At 35.4% G+C, this 15,743-nt stretch overlaps 1 protein-coding gene across 3 annotated transcripts in view; it reads right to left on the bottom strand.

Moving 5' to 3' along the window:
• Positions 1-15,743, bottom strand: part of DICER1 (dicer 1, ribonuclease III) — a 78,779-nt gene that overhangs the window by 43,577 nt on the left and 19,459 nt on the right. For all 3 annotated transcript variants that reach the window (XM_037831957.1, XM_037831955.1, XM_037831956.1), the window contains exons 2-9: positions 15,254-15,317; positions 14,114-14,214; positions 8,232-8,420; positions 7,423-7,585; positions 6,455-6,585; positions 5,380-5,514; positions 4,021-4,181; positions 184-352 (exon numbers count right to left, since the gene is read on the bottom strand). In XM_037831957.1, the coding sequence (XP_037687885.1) occupies positions 184-352; positions 4,021-4,181; positions 5,380-5,514; positions 6,455-6,585; positions 7,423-7,585; positions 8,232-8,375 (903 nt within the window). In that variant the 5' untranslated portion in view covers positions 8,376-8,420; positions 14,114-14,214; positions 15,254-15,317. The remainder of the gene's footprint in view (positions 1-183; positions 353-4,020; positions 4,182-5,379; positions 5,515-6,454; positions 6,586-7,422; positions 7,586-8,231; positions 8,421-14,113; positions 14,215-15,253; positions 15,318-15,743) is intronic.

Here is a 15,743-nt window from a genome sequence, read left to right as displayed (position 1 = left end):
TAGGCAACAGTTGATCAACCCAATGATAACGATATGCTTAATATAAAATGTCCAAAAAGAAAGGAAGATACTAAACTAAAATGTATAGAAAAGAGCCTCAACAGAAGCATGCTTTCACTTCAATATTAAAAGCAAGCACAAACCTTTCATTATACTTACTATACTTACTTTCTATATGCTTACCTGTTTAGAAATTAAAGTAGAATCTCTCTCTTTTGAATGTACAGATATGTTACAGTCATTGATAAAATTAAGTGCTTCTTCTAATTCCATCAGCAGTCTTTCATAAAGTCCACTTCTGTCAGTAAATGGTCCACAATCTACCACAATCTCACATGGCTGAGAAGTGTATCTTTAAGATCAGAAATAAAAGCTGTCAATGCCTATCAATAGTGAAAATACAACTTCTTTGAATTAATTTTTTTTCAAAAAACAAGAAAAAGACAATATATACTAAGAAAATATGACAAATTGTTAGCAGTAGGATGGAATTTTAGGTTCTTCTTTTAGTTATTACTTTTCTGTGTTATGAATTTCTCCACAATAAACATATACTATTTTTATAAGCCAATAAGATATTAAAGTATGTTTTCAAAAGGAAAAGGAGTCGAGTGGGAAGGAGAGAAATACAAACTGAGCACCTAACGCATTTCAAGCACTGTGCTGGGAACTGGGTGTGCCCTCTAACGTAATCCGTACACATGGAGGACTGTGAAGGAAATGAAGGCCCAGAGAGTGCATGGCTGCCCATGCCAAACCTCAGGACTGCCTCCTCTGAAGGCTCTTTCAGGTAAATCACAGAGCCTTTCCAAACACTCTGTGCTTCACTTTAAAGATGCCACCACAGCATTCGGATCCATTTCCATGTTTAAACCAAAGAAGAAACCTCCTATTTCAGGTCGTATGCCTCCTTGGGCTAACGGGAGGCTCCCAACATGCCTTTGGAAGTGGAACTCACTATTATCTGTACTAGGTTTCCTGTGGCAGGTCCCCAGGACTGATCACTTAGACTGAAATTCCAAGAATTCCGTGAACAGATTTCCTTATTATCCTAGGTTTTGTTTTCTTTTTTAGATTTAGACTTCCATCTCTTAGGCAGCAGCCAGAATGAGGAACAATGGTGCCCAGAATCCTTGATGATGATTACGTCTCAGAAGTAGGAACACGAATGCAGTGTACATGACAGATGTAAAGTTTTATCATTAATTTTATTCCTTCCCATATATTTGAAATTTCTAGCAGTTGCAAATACTGATTTTATTTTCAGTGTATTTTTAATGTATTTTTGTAAGGAAAGCTCTGCCAGCTTTCACCCATTTCTGTTGGCATTCCTTGGTTCTTTTAAGACTTTCATAAAATACGATAACCAGAACGGCACATAATATTCTAGAAGCACAGTCAATGATTTTAATTAAGGAAAAGAAATAGACATAAACATTACAGTTTTCACTTTTCTTAACCCAAATGAGAATTTATACTTAATCAAACCCTGTGTCTCTAACACATACTACAGCACCTTGTTACTGAATTAATAACGGTAAGAATTCAGAAACTTCTTTAATAAATTAACACTAAAATGAAAGTCCAGAAGAATACTCTTGAAAAACAAACAAAAACTCTTAATTCAATTTAAAGCAAATGCACTGGTATTTAAAGTGAACATAACAAAGTTGAGATTCACAATAATAATGAACTTGTGCAAATTAACAAAAAAATGCTGAAACCCTTTGCAAAAATGAGCACAAGATGTGAATGAGTATTTTACATAAACATTCTTAGCTGTTTATTCTTACTAGTAATAAAAGAAACAGAAATGTAATACATTTTCCACCAAATCAGAAAAGCTTTTGAAAGTAATACTTAATCCTGGGACACATTTTGTGACAATAAATTTGGCAATACCTACCAAGAACCAGAAAAAAATTATATCCTTTGTCTCTGTAATTCTTCTAGGGAACACTCCTAGGTAATATCAGAAATGTGGACACACTTTAAGGTATAAGAATGTTTGTCTAACAGCCCAAAACTAGAAACTTGTATTTAATAAGATTAATAATTGTTAAATTATGATACATTTATACAACAAAATACAATGACTTAGTTGAAAATCTTTTTCCCTTGTGGAGTTCACATTGGAAAATGCTCACAATGTTAAGTGAAAAAAGTCTAATACGAAACTAAATTTACAGAACTATAATTTTGTAGAGAATTATATATACATATTGTTATAGTATGTGTATATAAACATGTAATAATTAAGAAATACATTAAAACGTTTACATTGCTTATCTCTACATAAAGAGATAAAGGGAAATTTTAGTATTTCTGGTTTGCACCTTTATTTGCCACATAAGACCTATAGGTCTCAAACTTGAAGTTTTTTCAGTTTCCCATCTGTGCCCTACAAGTAATAAATGACAACAGTGGTAGCACGAAGTCAACATATCAGGCGCTACAGGCTAAAATAAGCAAGCAGAGGGCCATGCTGTAACAAAAGGACCAGCCTGATCTGTCCTAGTGTAGCTGTGACAAAGCAGTTAACACAGCACAAGGAGGGAAGCCACAGGTAATCTTAGCCTTAAGAAGCCTCCATGATACTTGCAAGCAAATCAAGACTTCCTGCGCTCTGCAATTCTTTTTCATTATTTGATTAAAAGTTCCTGAGATATTTAACTTTAATATTTACGTAGCATTAAATACCCAAGTTCTAATTAATATCTTTCAAATCCAGAAAGCAAATGAAGTTTGTGGAACAGGAGGCTAATGAGGCAAAGAACATTCAGAAGGAATAACTCAGCACAGAATCAAGAACCAGGTAAAGTCCACAAACTTATAAATTGTACTTAAATAGTACTTCTTCTGAAGACTTCAAGTTGTGCAGGCCTAGCAATCTAATTCACATCATATAAAAGCAAAAGTATAGCCTTTTATTTCAACATCATAGGGAGACTTGGCTCAGGGAAGTGAGAAACAACCACGTCCTCACAGTCATAAGATCTGCACTCCACACGGCATTTGGATACTTAAGTTCAATGAATCAGAAACGTGACCTTTTCTTCTCTCTCTACGCAAGTAACTTTTACCAAATTTCTTTTCAATGCCAGGCATATTGCAAGATGTTTTCCACATGTCAGTGCAATTGATCATCAAAGAATTCCCTTAAAGCACTGTCAGACCCATTTTACAGGTTCAGGGACAGTAAGTGACTCACCTATAGCCACGGAGCTTACATCTGGTAGAACCCATATTAAAGCCTGGGTCTGATTCAGCTCCATTCCCCTGAGAAATCAGTCTTCTCTATTTATTTTAACTGTCCTATGGATCACCACTTTGTAACCTTTAGCCTTGTTTAAGATTATATCTAATAAGGATATAAGGATATTTTGATATAAATTGAGTATAGTTACATTTATTTAAAAACCCATTTCCTACCAATTTATAAAGCCTCCCTTAACTTACTATGGTTTTGTCGGGGTGGGGGGGTGGGGGGGGTATGATGTATTTTACATCCCCCAAAAGGAGACAAACATAGAAAAATATAAATAGCATACCATCTCAGAAATCCACAACCCATTTTTCCATACAACAGAGTGTTTCCAATTACTTTAAAATATATTGTAAAACACCGAATTATCTACATAAATTAAAGTTCTTGAAAAAAGAATCACATAGGATGTTTGCATCAGAACAACAAAGCACACATACTGAGAGAAAAGCACGCAATTCTGATGTCAAAGTTCCCAGTCCTTGTAAACATCAGCAAATAGGAAGGACTACCACTTATCCAATAAATCATTCAAAGTAAAAACATCTCCAGATGTACTCTCTGAAGGAAGAAGGTTAGATTCTTGCACTTGGAAGAAACTGTTCTTATGAAGAATTCTTAGTCTAACTCGTTTCCTTTAAGAAACCTTTGTTCCCTTAAGCAGGTACTATTGGCAAGGCACTATGAAAGACACCAAAGGCTTAAAAGCAGTTATAACCAGCTTCATTAGAGTCAAGTCAATCAGGCGCACATACCTGTCTAAGACCACCAAGTCAGTTGCAGTTTCAGCATTGCTCTTAAGAATTTTCTCCAGTTTCTGAATCTTCTCTTCCAATTCCTCTGGATCACATTTTCCATTTAAAATGGAAGCAGTTAGTCCCAAAATGCGAGGACACGATGGACAATTTTCACAGAGCTAACATAAAAGAAATTGACATTAAGGACTTCATTTTGCAAGGCCATAACACAACAGATAGCACCCTATTTAAAAATGTCAAAATGACTAATAAATATTAAAAACAATTTGTTCAGTAGAAACATCAGTGCACCAGGGCAACATAATAATACTTATAAAATTATTGTAGTATGTTTAAAGGACATATTTAAATATGCTATGACAAATTATTATACGTTGTTCATTTACTTAGGATGTTTAAAAATAATATTAGTTTAATATTTATTCATTCATATATTGAAATATATATTGGGGCATTAATGCTTAAAGTGTACGGTTTCTCTTTGAAGGCATGGAAAAGGTTTGGTAATGGATAGCAGTGGTTGTAGCACAAAATTGTGAATGTAATTAACACCACTGAATTAGCAAATTTGGAGGTTGTATATATGCTACTAATTTAAAAAAAAAAGCATAACACAGGACAGCACAAACCAGTGCACTGTAACGTAAACCATGGACTATAGCTAATAGTAAAATTATAATAATATTCTATCAACTGTAACAAAGGTACTGTACTTATGCAAGGTATTAATAATAGGGGGAAGGGGATTAATATGGAAATTCTGTATTTTCTGCATGATTTTTTTCTGTAAACCTACAACTTCCCTAATAAAATATAAATAAATCATCATAATAAGTGGGGAAAAACACATTGTAGACCAGTATATTCAGTGATTCTTTAAAAGCAAAACAGAAGTTACATGTTTGCACAAAGGATAAATCACAAAACATTAGCAGTGCTTTTCTCAAAAGGTAAGATGTGGGGGATTTTTACAGTCTTTTTTGTGATTTTCTGAATTTAAAAAATTTCTTCAGTAAAACATTACTTTTGTCATAAAAAGTGTTGTTACACACATCTGATCAGAAACACATCTATTTGGATAAAGCAAGAACTCTGGTAACTGTCTTCATTAAATATAATCTTAATCTTGAAAAAAGGTCATATTTAAATATGTTATGAAAAATTATTATATGTAGTTCATTTACTTACACTATGATATTTAAAGATTAATATTAATATAATATTCATTCACTCATATATTGGAACCAAGTTCCCAAAATTGATAAACTAATATTATTGCTTTTGCTATCTAAAGAATTATATATACTCAGTAATTTGACCATGAATTTCAAAGAATGATAAAGTCTAAAAATTTACCTTCATAATTTCTCGATAGGGGTGGTCTAGGATTGCAAGATGACACTCATCAAACACCAAAAGGTTAATGTCTGACAGTGATAGGTAACCATTTTTCAAAACATTCAAGGCGACATAACAAGTCATAACCAGAACCTAAAATAAAATCAACATCAGTATACAAATGTATCATTCACCTGCCTGGATAAACATATAAGAAATCAAATCATGGAGCCACTGTTTCAAAGATGAGGTTTAAGAAGTTCATCAATCAAAATTAAACCCCAAATTCTAAATGTACAGAAGTTGAAACACCGGAAGCAAGAAGCAGAATTATGAAAATTCTCTATAATGGAGACCATGTCTGTAGGTTAAATCTACTAAATTCACTCCAGGTTTTCAGGTTCCTAGAGCTGTATTTTGAGTGATGAAACCCGTCAATTTAATCAAATAACAAAACAATTCACACTTTTTTTTTTTCTTTTTTGCAATGAACTGACAAGGCTTTCTGGAAGAAGACAGACCATTAAATGTTCTTTTTATAGCTTACCATTCTTTGGACAGTTGAGTACTTTATCGATGATTGCGTCCAATATGTGAGATATACTAGCAGACTGTGGGTTACCTAAGGTTAGGAAGCATCTCTTAACCATTTTGTAACCCCCAATACCAACCACAGTGATTGACATTTAGAAGACCTTCAAACACATATTGAGTACACGGAAATAGGTAAGTTAGCAGAAATCTCAGTCAAAGACCCAACCAAAGACCTCAACCAAGAGAGCTCTTAAGTTGTAAGACATTTAACACAAGAAAAAATTTTCTGAAAGCAAGTTATCGGCAAGGTGGAAACAGATGGTAGGAATCTGTGTTTCTCCAGCAAATACATCATGCAGTAAAGCTGTCTCTTTTCTACAAAGTAGGAGCAACACAAATTAATAATCTATTTGGCTTTAGGATGACATTTACAGAGCATAAGAGCTAGTTTCTAGGCTGATAAAGTATAGGAAAGTAGAGTTTTCAAACCTAACCCAGACAACCAGGTCATTTTATAAACTAAGTCAAGGACTAAGTGAAATTTCTCTACAGGTCTTACCTGGTGCTTAGTAAACTCTTGGTTCCATTTCTCTTTTGTCCAAGATGCGTTTACTTCTAGGTTTGAATATTCCCCAACCTTGAGATCTGAATGAGTTCTGACAGCTGACACTTGTTGAGCAACCTGATTTGCTGATCACAAATATAACACTCCATATAAATATGAGAAACCTTACTTAGTTGACTCTCTGGACTAAAAATTATTAAAACAGGTAAGTAAATCCTTATCATTTTATATTACACCTAACCACCAATTCCTTACCTAAAAATCATTGTTTCAAGGTTATCCTCCAAAATGTACTTACTCAACTCACCACCCTGCCTTTGCCAATTCAGTTTAGAGAACCTTATATACCTCAGAATATAACTTCTAGGCTGGAATGGCAATTCCAGATTGCCCACCAACCACCCTTTTTCTCCAATAAAACAATACCATTATGCCAAGACATAAGACAGTCTAATGACATTTAAAGCACATGAGAACATTACACAGTCATGCTGACGATCTTTAAGAAGGGAAGGGGGTGGCATGGTTATATTTGGACCTATCAGCTTGGATTCACATGTTATACTTTTAATTTCTGATGTATAATCCCAAACACACAGAAATCAGTATCTTAAATTCATACTACACCTAACTTTTACGAAGCGTAAAACTTTCTTTCTACAACTGGTAAAACAGAATTATAAACCGAAAAGTTACCTTTCTCATAATCAAGCACCTTTGACATACTCTGTGAAGCTAAGCATCAACATCCAAAATAAACGTAACAACTTTGATTAGAGTAGGTCTAAAGCAATCCATTCAAAGAGGAATGCAGAATCAGAATTAAACGCAATTACACTTAAGGAGCTTTAAATAAGCACCTTAGTTGTCAAACTCCCTTCACTTTCAATAATTTAACAGTCAGAGAGAAAATCTGCTCATCCACTTTCCTCACACAATTTGACAAAACAATTCTGTATTACCAGAGTTGACCAAGAACACCGTCCTCTTTCCATTTCTGCTGAGGCCTCCCCTGATCTGATAGGACAGCTCTTTAGTGAGCAGGACTGCGATAAACGTCTTCCCTGAGCCAGTGTTTAAACAGACTATGGTATTATGATCCAGAGCTGCTTCAAGCAGTTCAACCTGAAAACACAACAGAAACAAGGGTTACAGACTCCTTACCACTATAAAATTTAGAAAATGGGGTTTTGCTATAAGTGAGGAAATTTTACTGTTTTCAAAAATCTTCCTCCAATATTTATAAAAAATATATTTTCTACATCTTTATACAAGAACAACGAGGTGTTAAAATGTTGCTAGATATAGCTGTGCTGTGTAAATATACGTTCAAAAGGCATTTACAATTTCTAATCTTCCTTTAAGAATTCTATTTTTGTACAGACAGAATACTTCTCTAGAATAATATGAAAAACAAAACCCACAGTAACTGTGGTTCTGCCAGTTCATGACTTGAGTATTTTCAAATCAATCTCGATTCCTACCTAGCTCATTAGGACAGACACACCCAAATGAATGTTATGGAACAGTAGAGTTTTCATAGATGGGGAAAAAATTTAAGGAAATTCACAAATAAGACAATCAAGTCAATTACCCAGCAGATGTTAGAAAAGAAAAGGACTATTAAGAACAAAGGTGTTTTGAATGAGAAAATTAATCAGAAGAGGGGAGCTTGAAAGGTAAATGAGTTTTATATAAGTTGTGCTGACCATATGCTAATTTATTCCATTTTAGTGAAAAAATGGTCCAGTATTAGTGTTATCATTAGTACCTGATATTTTCTTGGCGTATAAATGTTATCATGAATTGCTTCTTGTTGCCATGGCAGTCCAAAGAAAGGACCCATTGGTGAGGAAGCAGGGGTCATGAGCTGCAGGCCTGCCATGCTGAGGGGTTGCAAAGCAGGGCTTTTCATTCATCCAGTGTCTCTTTCATTGCATTTTTGTTCTAGCACAGCTTACTACAAAAGGGAAAAAGAATACCATTACACAACCATGCAGGGTTAAAAACAAAAGGAAGCACAGAAACAAGAGAAACATCAGAATATCATTCCTATGGGCCTTTTCAAACTTTGCAGTAACTCTTTTAGCTTTTTCTTAATCTAAGAGGATCATTTTAAAAGTCAAACATTCTCTCCCTTCAATCCAGGAATTCTACACCTAGAAACCTATCTAAAAGAAAGATACAGGCAACTGCACAAAGTACATGAATATCTATTGCCAAATTATTACTTAAGAAATAACTTAAGAATCTATTTAAAAGGAATGAGCTAAATAAATTATGCTACAGCAATATCACGGAAAACTTTGAAGCCATTAAAATTATAATGAGTATCTATATTTACTGACACAGAACAGCTTCCATAATAGACCTTTTAAAGATAATATGTAGAGTATGATGCCTTTTTAAATATGTGTGTATGTGGGTGTACATACATATCACTCTTTGTAAATTCTATGATGCTGACATTGATAAAATAATGAGATAATGTATGGAAAGCACTCAGCACCATGCCTGCCCCATAGGAAAAACTCAAATGCCTACCATTATGATGTCATTTTATCGAGACCTTATATAAACACTGAAGGTCTTTTTCTCAATGGACAACCTATCACAATTGTACAACTGACCGACTATTCAACTATGTTTCTTACATATATCCTAGATAAAGTAAAACAAAGCACACCATCCTGTAAAATAAAAAATTTTTCATGGTATCTAGGCCCTCTTCTCTATTTCACATATTCTTTTCCACAAATATATTTGATTACGTAAAAATAACAAAATAAAAATGGAGCCTTTTTAGAAATTCCTAACCTGCAAACAGAGTAACAGATCAGGTTTTCAAATTTCTACATGAAAGCCTGTCACCCACTTTGTGACTGTCAGCAGAACTGACTTGCCCCGCAGAAAGGAATTTTCTCTTTGTACTATACTTGGAAGTATTCATTGTTACATTCTATGAAACTGGAAAGAGAGAATCCAGCTCTTTGTTCCTTGACAAGCAAGACTTTTGAATCTCCTGACCTGTTAGATCTGCAACCACAGTACAAGGGGGTGACTTAAGTCATTACACCAAATCAGTGAGAAGTCTCAAGTGTATAGTCTCTTTATGCTGAGGCCAAACACCAAATTTTGACTTCAGAGATTAATTCAGCTGACAAATATTTAACATCCAGCTACTACGACATGCTCTCCCAAGCTGGCGGCACAGGGCACAGGGGCACACCACCACAGGCGCTGAGGGCCTCAGCAACTGGAGTGTCTGTGCACCAGACTGCACGGCCCTTCTGGGTATCTTTGTCAGAGGAAGGCAGGAAGCAAAGTAGTCAGAGAACATTCTGAAGAATTATCAAGTCATGGTTTTCCCTAGATCAAACAGAACTAGGCTCTTCATGAAAACCACTGGTCCCATCTCTACCAACCCAAAGCCTCCGCAGCCATTCTTCTAACCCCCACCTAGCGTTCACCATTCAATACTCCTCAGACCCTCTGGGCACACACCCCCAGGTTCATCATTCAAGGCCTTTTCACAGTGCAGCTGCCAAGAACCCGGTGTGGAAGGTCACCTCGCCTAATTTCCTGCTATCCAACAGGCCAGTGTGAAGGTCCAAGGCTAAGATGTGCCGGCTTCCACTGATCTGCCCACTAGGCTGCCAGCCCTGTGAGACCTTCTCCTGCACGGCTTCTCCTTCATGACGACAGGCTGCTTCCTCTCTAGGACAACTTACCCTTAAGCCTGACCCCTCACTTTCCACCCAAGGCAAATGCTAATCTAAGACGTATCAAAAATTCGGTGGGAAGCATAAGGAAATAAACCAGTAAATAAGCCTAAATCCTGGTAGTAGATGGCAATAACAAAGGAAGAAGAAAAGAGGGCAGCAGTGAAAATCCCTCCCACATCTTCCCCCACTTCCAAAAGCCATGTACAGGCAGGAACCAGCAACACCCCTTACTCCCACCAGTTCTTCCCATTTAGATACTAATAATAATTAGTAAGGCCAGAGAAACAGTCTAAAAAATAAATGAAAGGCGGGTTCTATTTTTGTTTTTTTTAAAGAGAGGGTTGTAGTCTTCAAAAATGACAATGTCATAAAAGACAAAAGTAAAACTGAAAATGGTTAAAGAACACTAAAAGACACATGACATAATATACAGTACCTGATCCCAGATTGGATTCTGTACTAGAAGAAATCAATGCCATAAAGGACATTATTGAGTCCATTAATAAACAAGTAGGTAAGAGCAATGTTAAATTTACTGAAGTTGATAGCTGAGTTCTGTGGCTATGTAAGAGAATTGCCTCATTCTTAGGAAATATACACTAAGGTATTTAGGGGTAAAGGGCAACTTGTTTTCAAATGGTTCAGAAAAATAATATATATGTATATATCCAGAGAGAGCGTGTGCAACTAATATATCAAATGGGGCAAAATGTTAATAGGTGAATATGTGTAAAGCACATACCACTGTTTTGTCCTCATGTTATTCTTGCAATCAGTTATTTCCACTAAAAGGTTTAAGAAAGTAATTAAACTTTTTTCTTCATTTTCCACTTAAATATGAAGACTTCATTCCTTTACGTATTTAAAGGTGAAATTATAGTAGAGTCAGTGACTGTCTCACTCTCCACTCCTCCCACTGGGTAGCAGCCTGGCCTTCTGACCTTGCTCCTAACTCAAGGAGTGGCTCTGCTTGGTCTCAGCCAAACAGCTACTCCTTGTAGTCCTCAAGGACCCAGTATCTCATTTTTGGCTATCTGCCAGTCACCAAGATCTAAGCCAACTGGTGCAAGGCTCTCCCTTGGCCACAGGAGTTGATGCCTGCTAGTCCAACAGCACAGTGTTTAGGACTCATATTTGATGGTTAAGAGAAGGAATTTACTCTCTTTCCCTCTGAATATGACTCAGGAAATTATGAGCCCCTTTTGCTGCTGAAATTAACCTGTACTCTTGAAAAGACCCAGACTAAAAATGAGCCTAACACTTCAAATGGCAGAAATAAAGAAACTGGGTCCTGATCACATCAATGAACTGCTGGATGAACCTCACAGTCCAGCCTAAGTATGGACTTCCCAATTACACGAGCCAACAAATTTCCTTACTGTCTAAATTAGTCTGAATTGAATTTTCTGCAACTCACAAACAAAAGCAAACCAAATGATACTCTTAATCACTGTTACACTTTCTTTCTGTAACAGGTCTAAGTAGAACAACAACAAAAAAGACAGACAAGGTGACCAGATGAAAAAAGCAGCCACCAGACCACAGAGATAACGAAGAGGTCCTGTGGCCAGATCACCAAGAAAGCGAAAAAGCATCGTTCATAGGAGAAAGTCAGATTCTAGCACCATGTGCCCTCCAAAGACACCAGGGATGAGTTGTATCTAGGCACTTCTGAGACGTCTGAAATTTAGAAATTCTCTCCTGATTTGTCCTAAGGAGAATTTTTTCCCTTTTTGCTATTATTAAATCCATTTTAAAACTGCAGAGGATCAAATGCTTGTTTGAGGGACAACAGAATTGGAGAAAAACATGGACAATTTTTACACAACAGTAAATCAAGCGAAGAAAAAAATCTTGCTTGAAAACAAGGGCGTAAGAGCACAAAGGAAAACGGGCAAGCCAATCCCTGAGAAAGAAAGGGAAGCTGGCCCAAGACCAACAAACTGGATCCAAACTGTATTTGGAAAATAAGCCCTAGACTTCCATCCTTCCCCACACCCAGTTCCACCTCAAGGAGACACCAATTTCACCCAAAGGTGACAACCCCCTTCCTACTAACCAGCAGGTAGAGCCTAGGAAAGAGCAACAGAGTCACGGCCAGCCTCTGCTCCTGGCATCTCAAAACATGGAAACATTTTTTTTTCCTTAGAAAACAAGCCATTGCTTATTATTTCTCCCATCTCACCCAACTTGCCCAGAATTTGAAAAAAGAGATAGATGGACAGTTTCTAAGAATCAATTTGAGAATAATAAGCAAAGAAAACATCAAGAAAGAGTGAAATGAAAGGTATGCATTTATCAGCATTTGGGCATTAAATAAAGGGAAAACAGACACATTACACTGTAAAAGAATTGTCAAACAATAAGGTAACAAACGAAACCTGTAACCGTTGAGAGATAAGGACTATAATAACTTTCACAAGAGACAATAAGAAAATTTAAGAAATATAAAAATACAAAAGTATACAAAAATATAAAAATAAAAACACAAGGCAATAAGAAAATAATCCAAACTTTTAGAAGGGAATCTGTAAAAAAGCATTTTGATGCCAACATATGAATTTAACCTAATCACATCCTTCTGTGATCTCTGGTCCCAAATGACAACCTGAACCTCCCAGTCCGCTACTCATCATTGACCTCTGCCACCTCTACCCTTTTGTCAGATTATTCACCCAACTAGAATGCGAGCCTATCCCTGTCTCATCACCATTTGCTGCCAGTCTCCACAAACTAATGTCATCTCTGTCAGCTGAATGCCCACACCCTATTATCCACACCCCCTTACACGACCACTGAAAACTATGTAACCTGGATTTTAATCTTATGTGCTCAACCCGACTGACTTAAAACAGCTATTATTACAAAGGTTTGGGGTTTACTGTCCAACCTCCATAAAATAAAATATACCTCTGTACTGTTAAAACAACTCTTATTCAGACAATTTCTTTTTAGTCTCTATTCCCATTCCTTGAGGATAGGAGCTGTATGCCTTACACATATTTGTATCACCTATTGTATCAAACTGTATCCAAGACATAGTGAACCTTTCATGTATATCATGCTACATACATATTCACAGACATATCTACATACACACCTTGCTCTTCCACTGGAACACACGCTCCATTGAGCAACATGTGTCTCACTCTTAGCATCTCTTAAAATTTCCTGGTACAATATACCATATGTACATTTAAATAAATGTTGAATAAACTGAATCAGAGACTCACGATTGTCCATACAATAATGTAAGGAATAGAATCATGGAAGTTCAAAGGACATTCCTGTTTGGTTTGGAAACGCATACCCACTCTACTCCTACCCATCCACCCCGGTCCCTGCTGCCTTTTACTGCAGGGTGGGTGTAGGAGGACCTGCAAGGAGAGGGAGGACAACAATCTAATCCTTCCCAATTATATTTCACATAAGCTTATAATATTTTAATTAAATCTCATTCTTTTAGTATAGTAGCTTTGAGTAAAGCGGCTGGCCCTAGAAAGAAATACACTTTCTATTTAGCAAAAGCAGATGCAAGATTTTAAAAATTCGACAGGTAATCCTATAAAGTGAAAACAGCAAAACCTATCATTTTGCCAATTTTTACTTTTTTGGCAGGTTTGAAGAGTTTTGTTTTTTTTTTTTAACCTGACTTTAATTAAAAGATCTGAATCCCTGCTGGTAAGTAAAAGTTTCTATAGTTTCATGGATGAACTGACTATCATTAACTGCGTTAGCAGAGCCAACAGACTAACTTCACACGACTCTTTGCAACCACAGATTTTAAATTTCTGGTCAAATAATTTATACTCATGGAATTGATTAGATTGTTTCATAGCTTCCATATATTATTCACTTAGAAATGACTTAGTAAAACACACAAGTAAACGCTATTCCTCTCTCCACGTATTACAAATCAAAGATTTACCGTTTTAATGTTTGAGATCTCTGTGTTGCTGTTGTCTGAACTGCATTTTGACATTGTGATAGCAGTTTATTGGAAAATCACAGCATGCCCAAGCTTCTGCTCTAAAAATAAATGCAAAAATACCCATGTTTAAGATTCCGGTGCTTAAACTGAAGTATAAACACATCTACAAAAGAGCCCTAGTGATATGAAAGGTTGAATAAAAGGCCATTATTTTTCATTAAATTTTAAACAAAAGACATTTGGGTTATTTTTAGGATACTAAGTGTTTTTCTAAAACAAAGAACAAAAGAATGCACTGCAACAATAGCCTGCCTAATTTCTAGAGATCTTGTGGGGGTGGGGATGCGAAGGGAGTAGAGGTGAGGGGGTGGCGAAGCTAGAAAAAAGTTCAAGAAATGATTTCAAAAAGAATACAAGGAAATCAAAGTAAACAAATCTAAAGATAGTGTTTTACAGATTATAGAAAAATGAAAAAAAATAAAAGGTTAATTACGCCTGATTTCTGAAATTCACATATACAAAAGAAATAAATTAAAGAAGGTCACAAGAAGGATTACTTGGCTGAGAAATCCAAATCATCTAGTAATAAGCCCTTTAATATATGTATGGAAAACTATGGGCAATTTCAATTTCTCAAAATGAATTAAAAACACAAACTCAAGTACAGTTAAATCCATACTTTTATGGTATTAACTACACCTTTTTTAAGGTATCCATTTAGCTTAGGAACAAGAGAATTCAGAAACACAGTTCTACAATGTCAATATTGTTGGCGAAATTTAAATTTAGGGTGGTTCTCCTAAAATGGATTATAAATCAAAAACTAAGGAAGCATAGAGTATTGAGATGAAAAGTTTAATTTAACAAATATTGATTTTGTTAAATTTGACACTATTTTTAGTTTATGCTCATTAACTCATTGCAAAGCCTCCACTTTACATTGTTACAACGCATTCAGGAAGAAAAAATTGGCAGAAGTCTCTATTTCACTTATCTGTTTCCAGTCATTTAAAACAATTCATGTGAAGGTTAAGCTTTCTCATTATATACACAAATTCATTTTGCTAAAAAAGTTAATGCAGAATGGAACAACCTTAAATGATTTTAATATATACATTTATTTATATTTGTAGTTACCTCAAAATGCTGATTCTAAGTTCTTTCACTTTCCAAGTCTGTATTATTTCATACTCTAGGTAACCTAAAAGCAATCAGAGAGAATATTTTAGAACAGATAACTCAATTTTAAAAACCAACTTTAAGAGAGCTCCTTTTTCACAAAATCTTCACAATTAACTTATTAGAATAAGATCTTTCATAAAATAATTTATCTTTTGGGAGTCAAGAAGACAGCATATGTTTGAAAGTGCTGCCCTTTAAAATTATTACTGTGTTCTAATAAAACTGAAAAAAAGTTGTTAGTGCAATCCAATTAAATATAAGAGAGAATTACTGGCATTAAATTACACTTTCCTCCAGTAAAATTCGGCTTTAAAAATACTTAACATGCTCCGTGGTTAAATCAGTATCATGCTTTACATAAGCTTGTATGTCCTTACCTCTCAATATGTCAATGAGATTGTATTTTCTAAAGCTATTTCCTATTTCACTCTAATTTTCTTCACTT

The sequence above is a fragment of the Choloepus didactylus genome, chromosome 4 (genome assembly GCF_015220235.1).
Source record: "Choloepus didactylus isolate mChoDid1 chromosome 4, mChoDid1.pri, whole genome shotgun sequence".
Classification (NCBI taxonomy): domain Eukaryota; kingdom Metazoa; phylum Chordata; class Mammalia; order Pilosa; family Megalonychidae; genus Choloepus; species Choloepus didactylus.
This window is presented reverse-complemented; position numbering and strand designations above follow the sequence as displayed.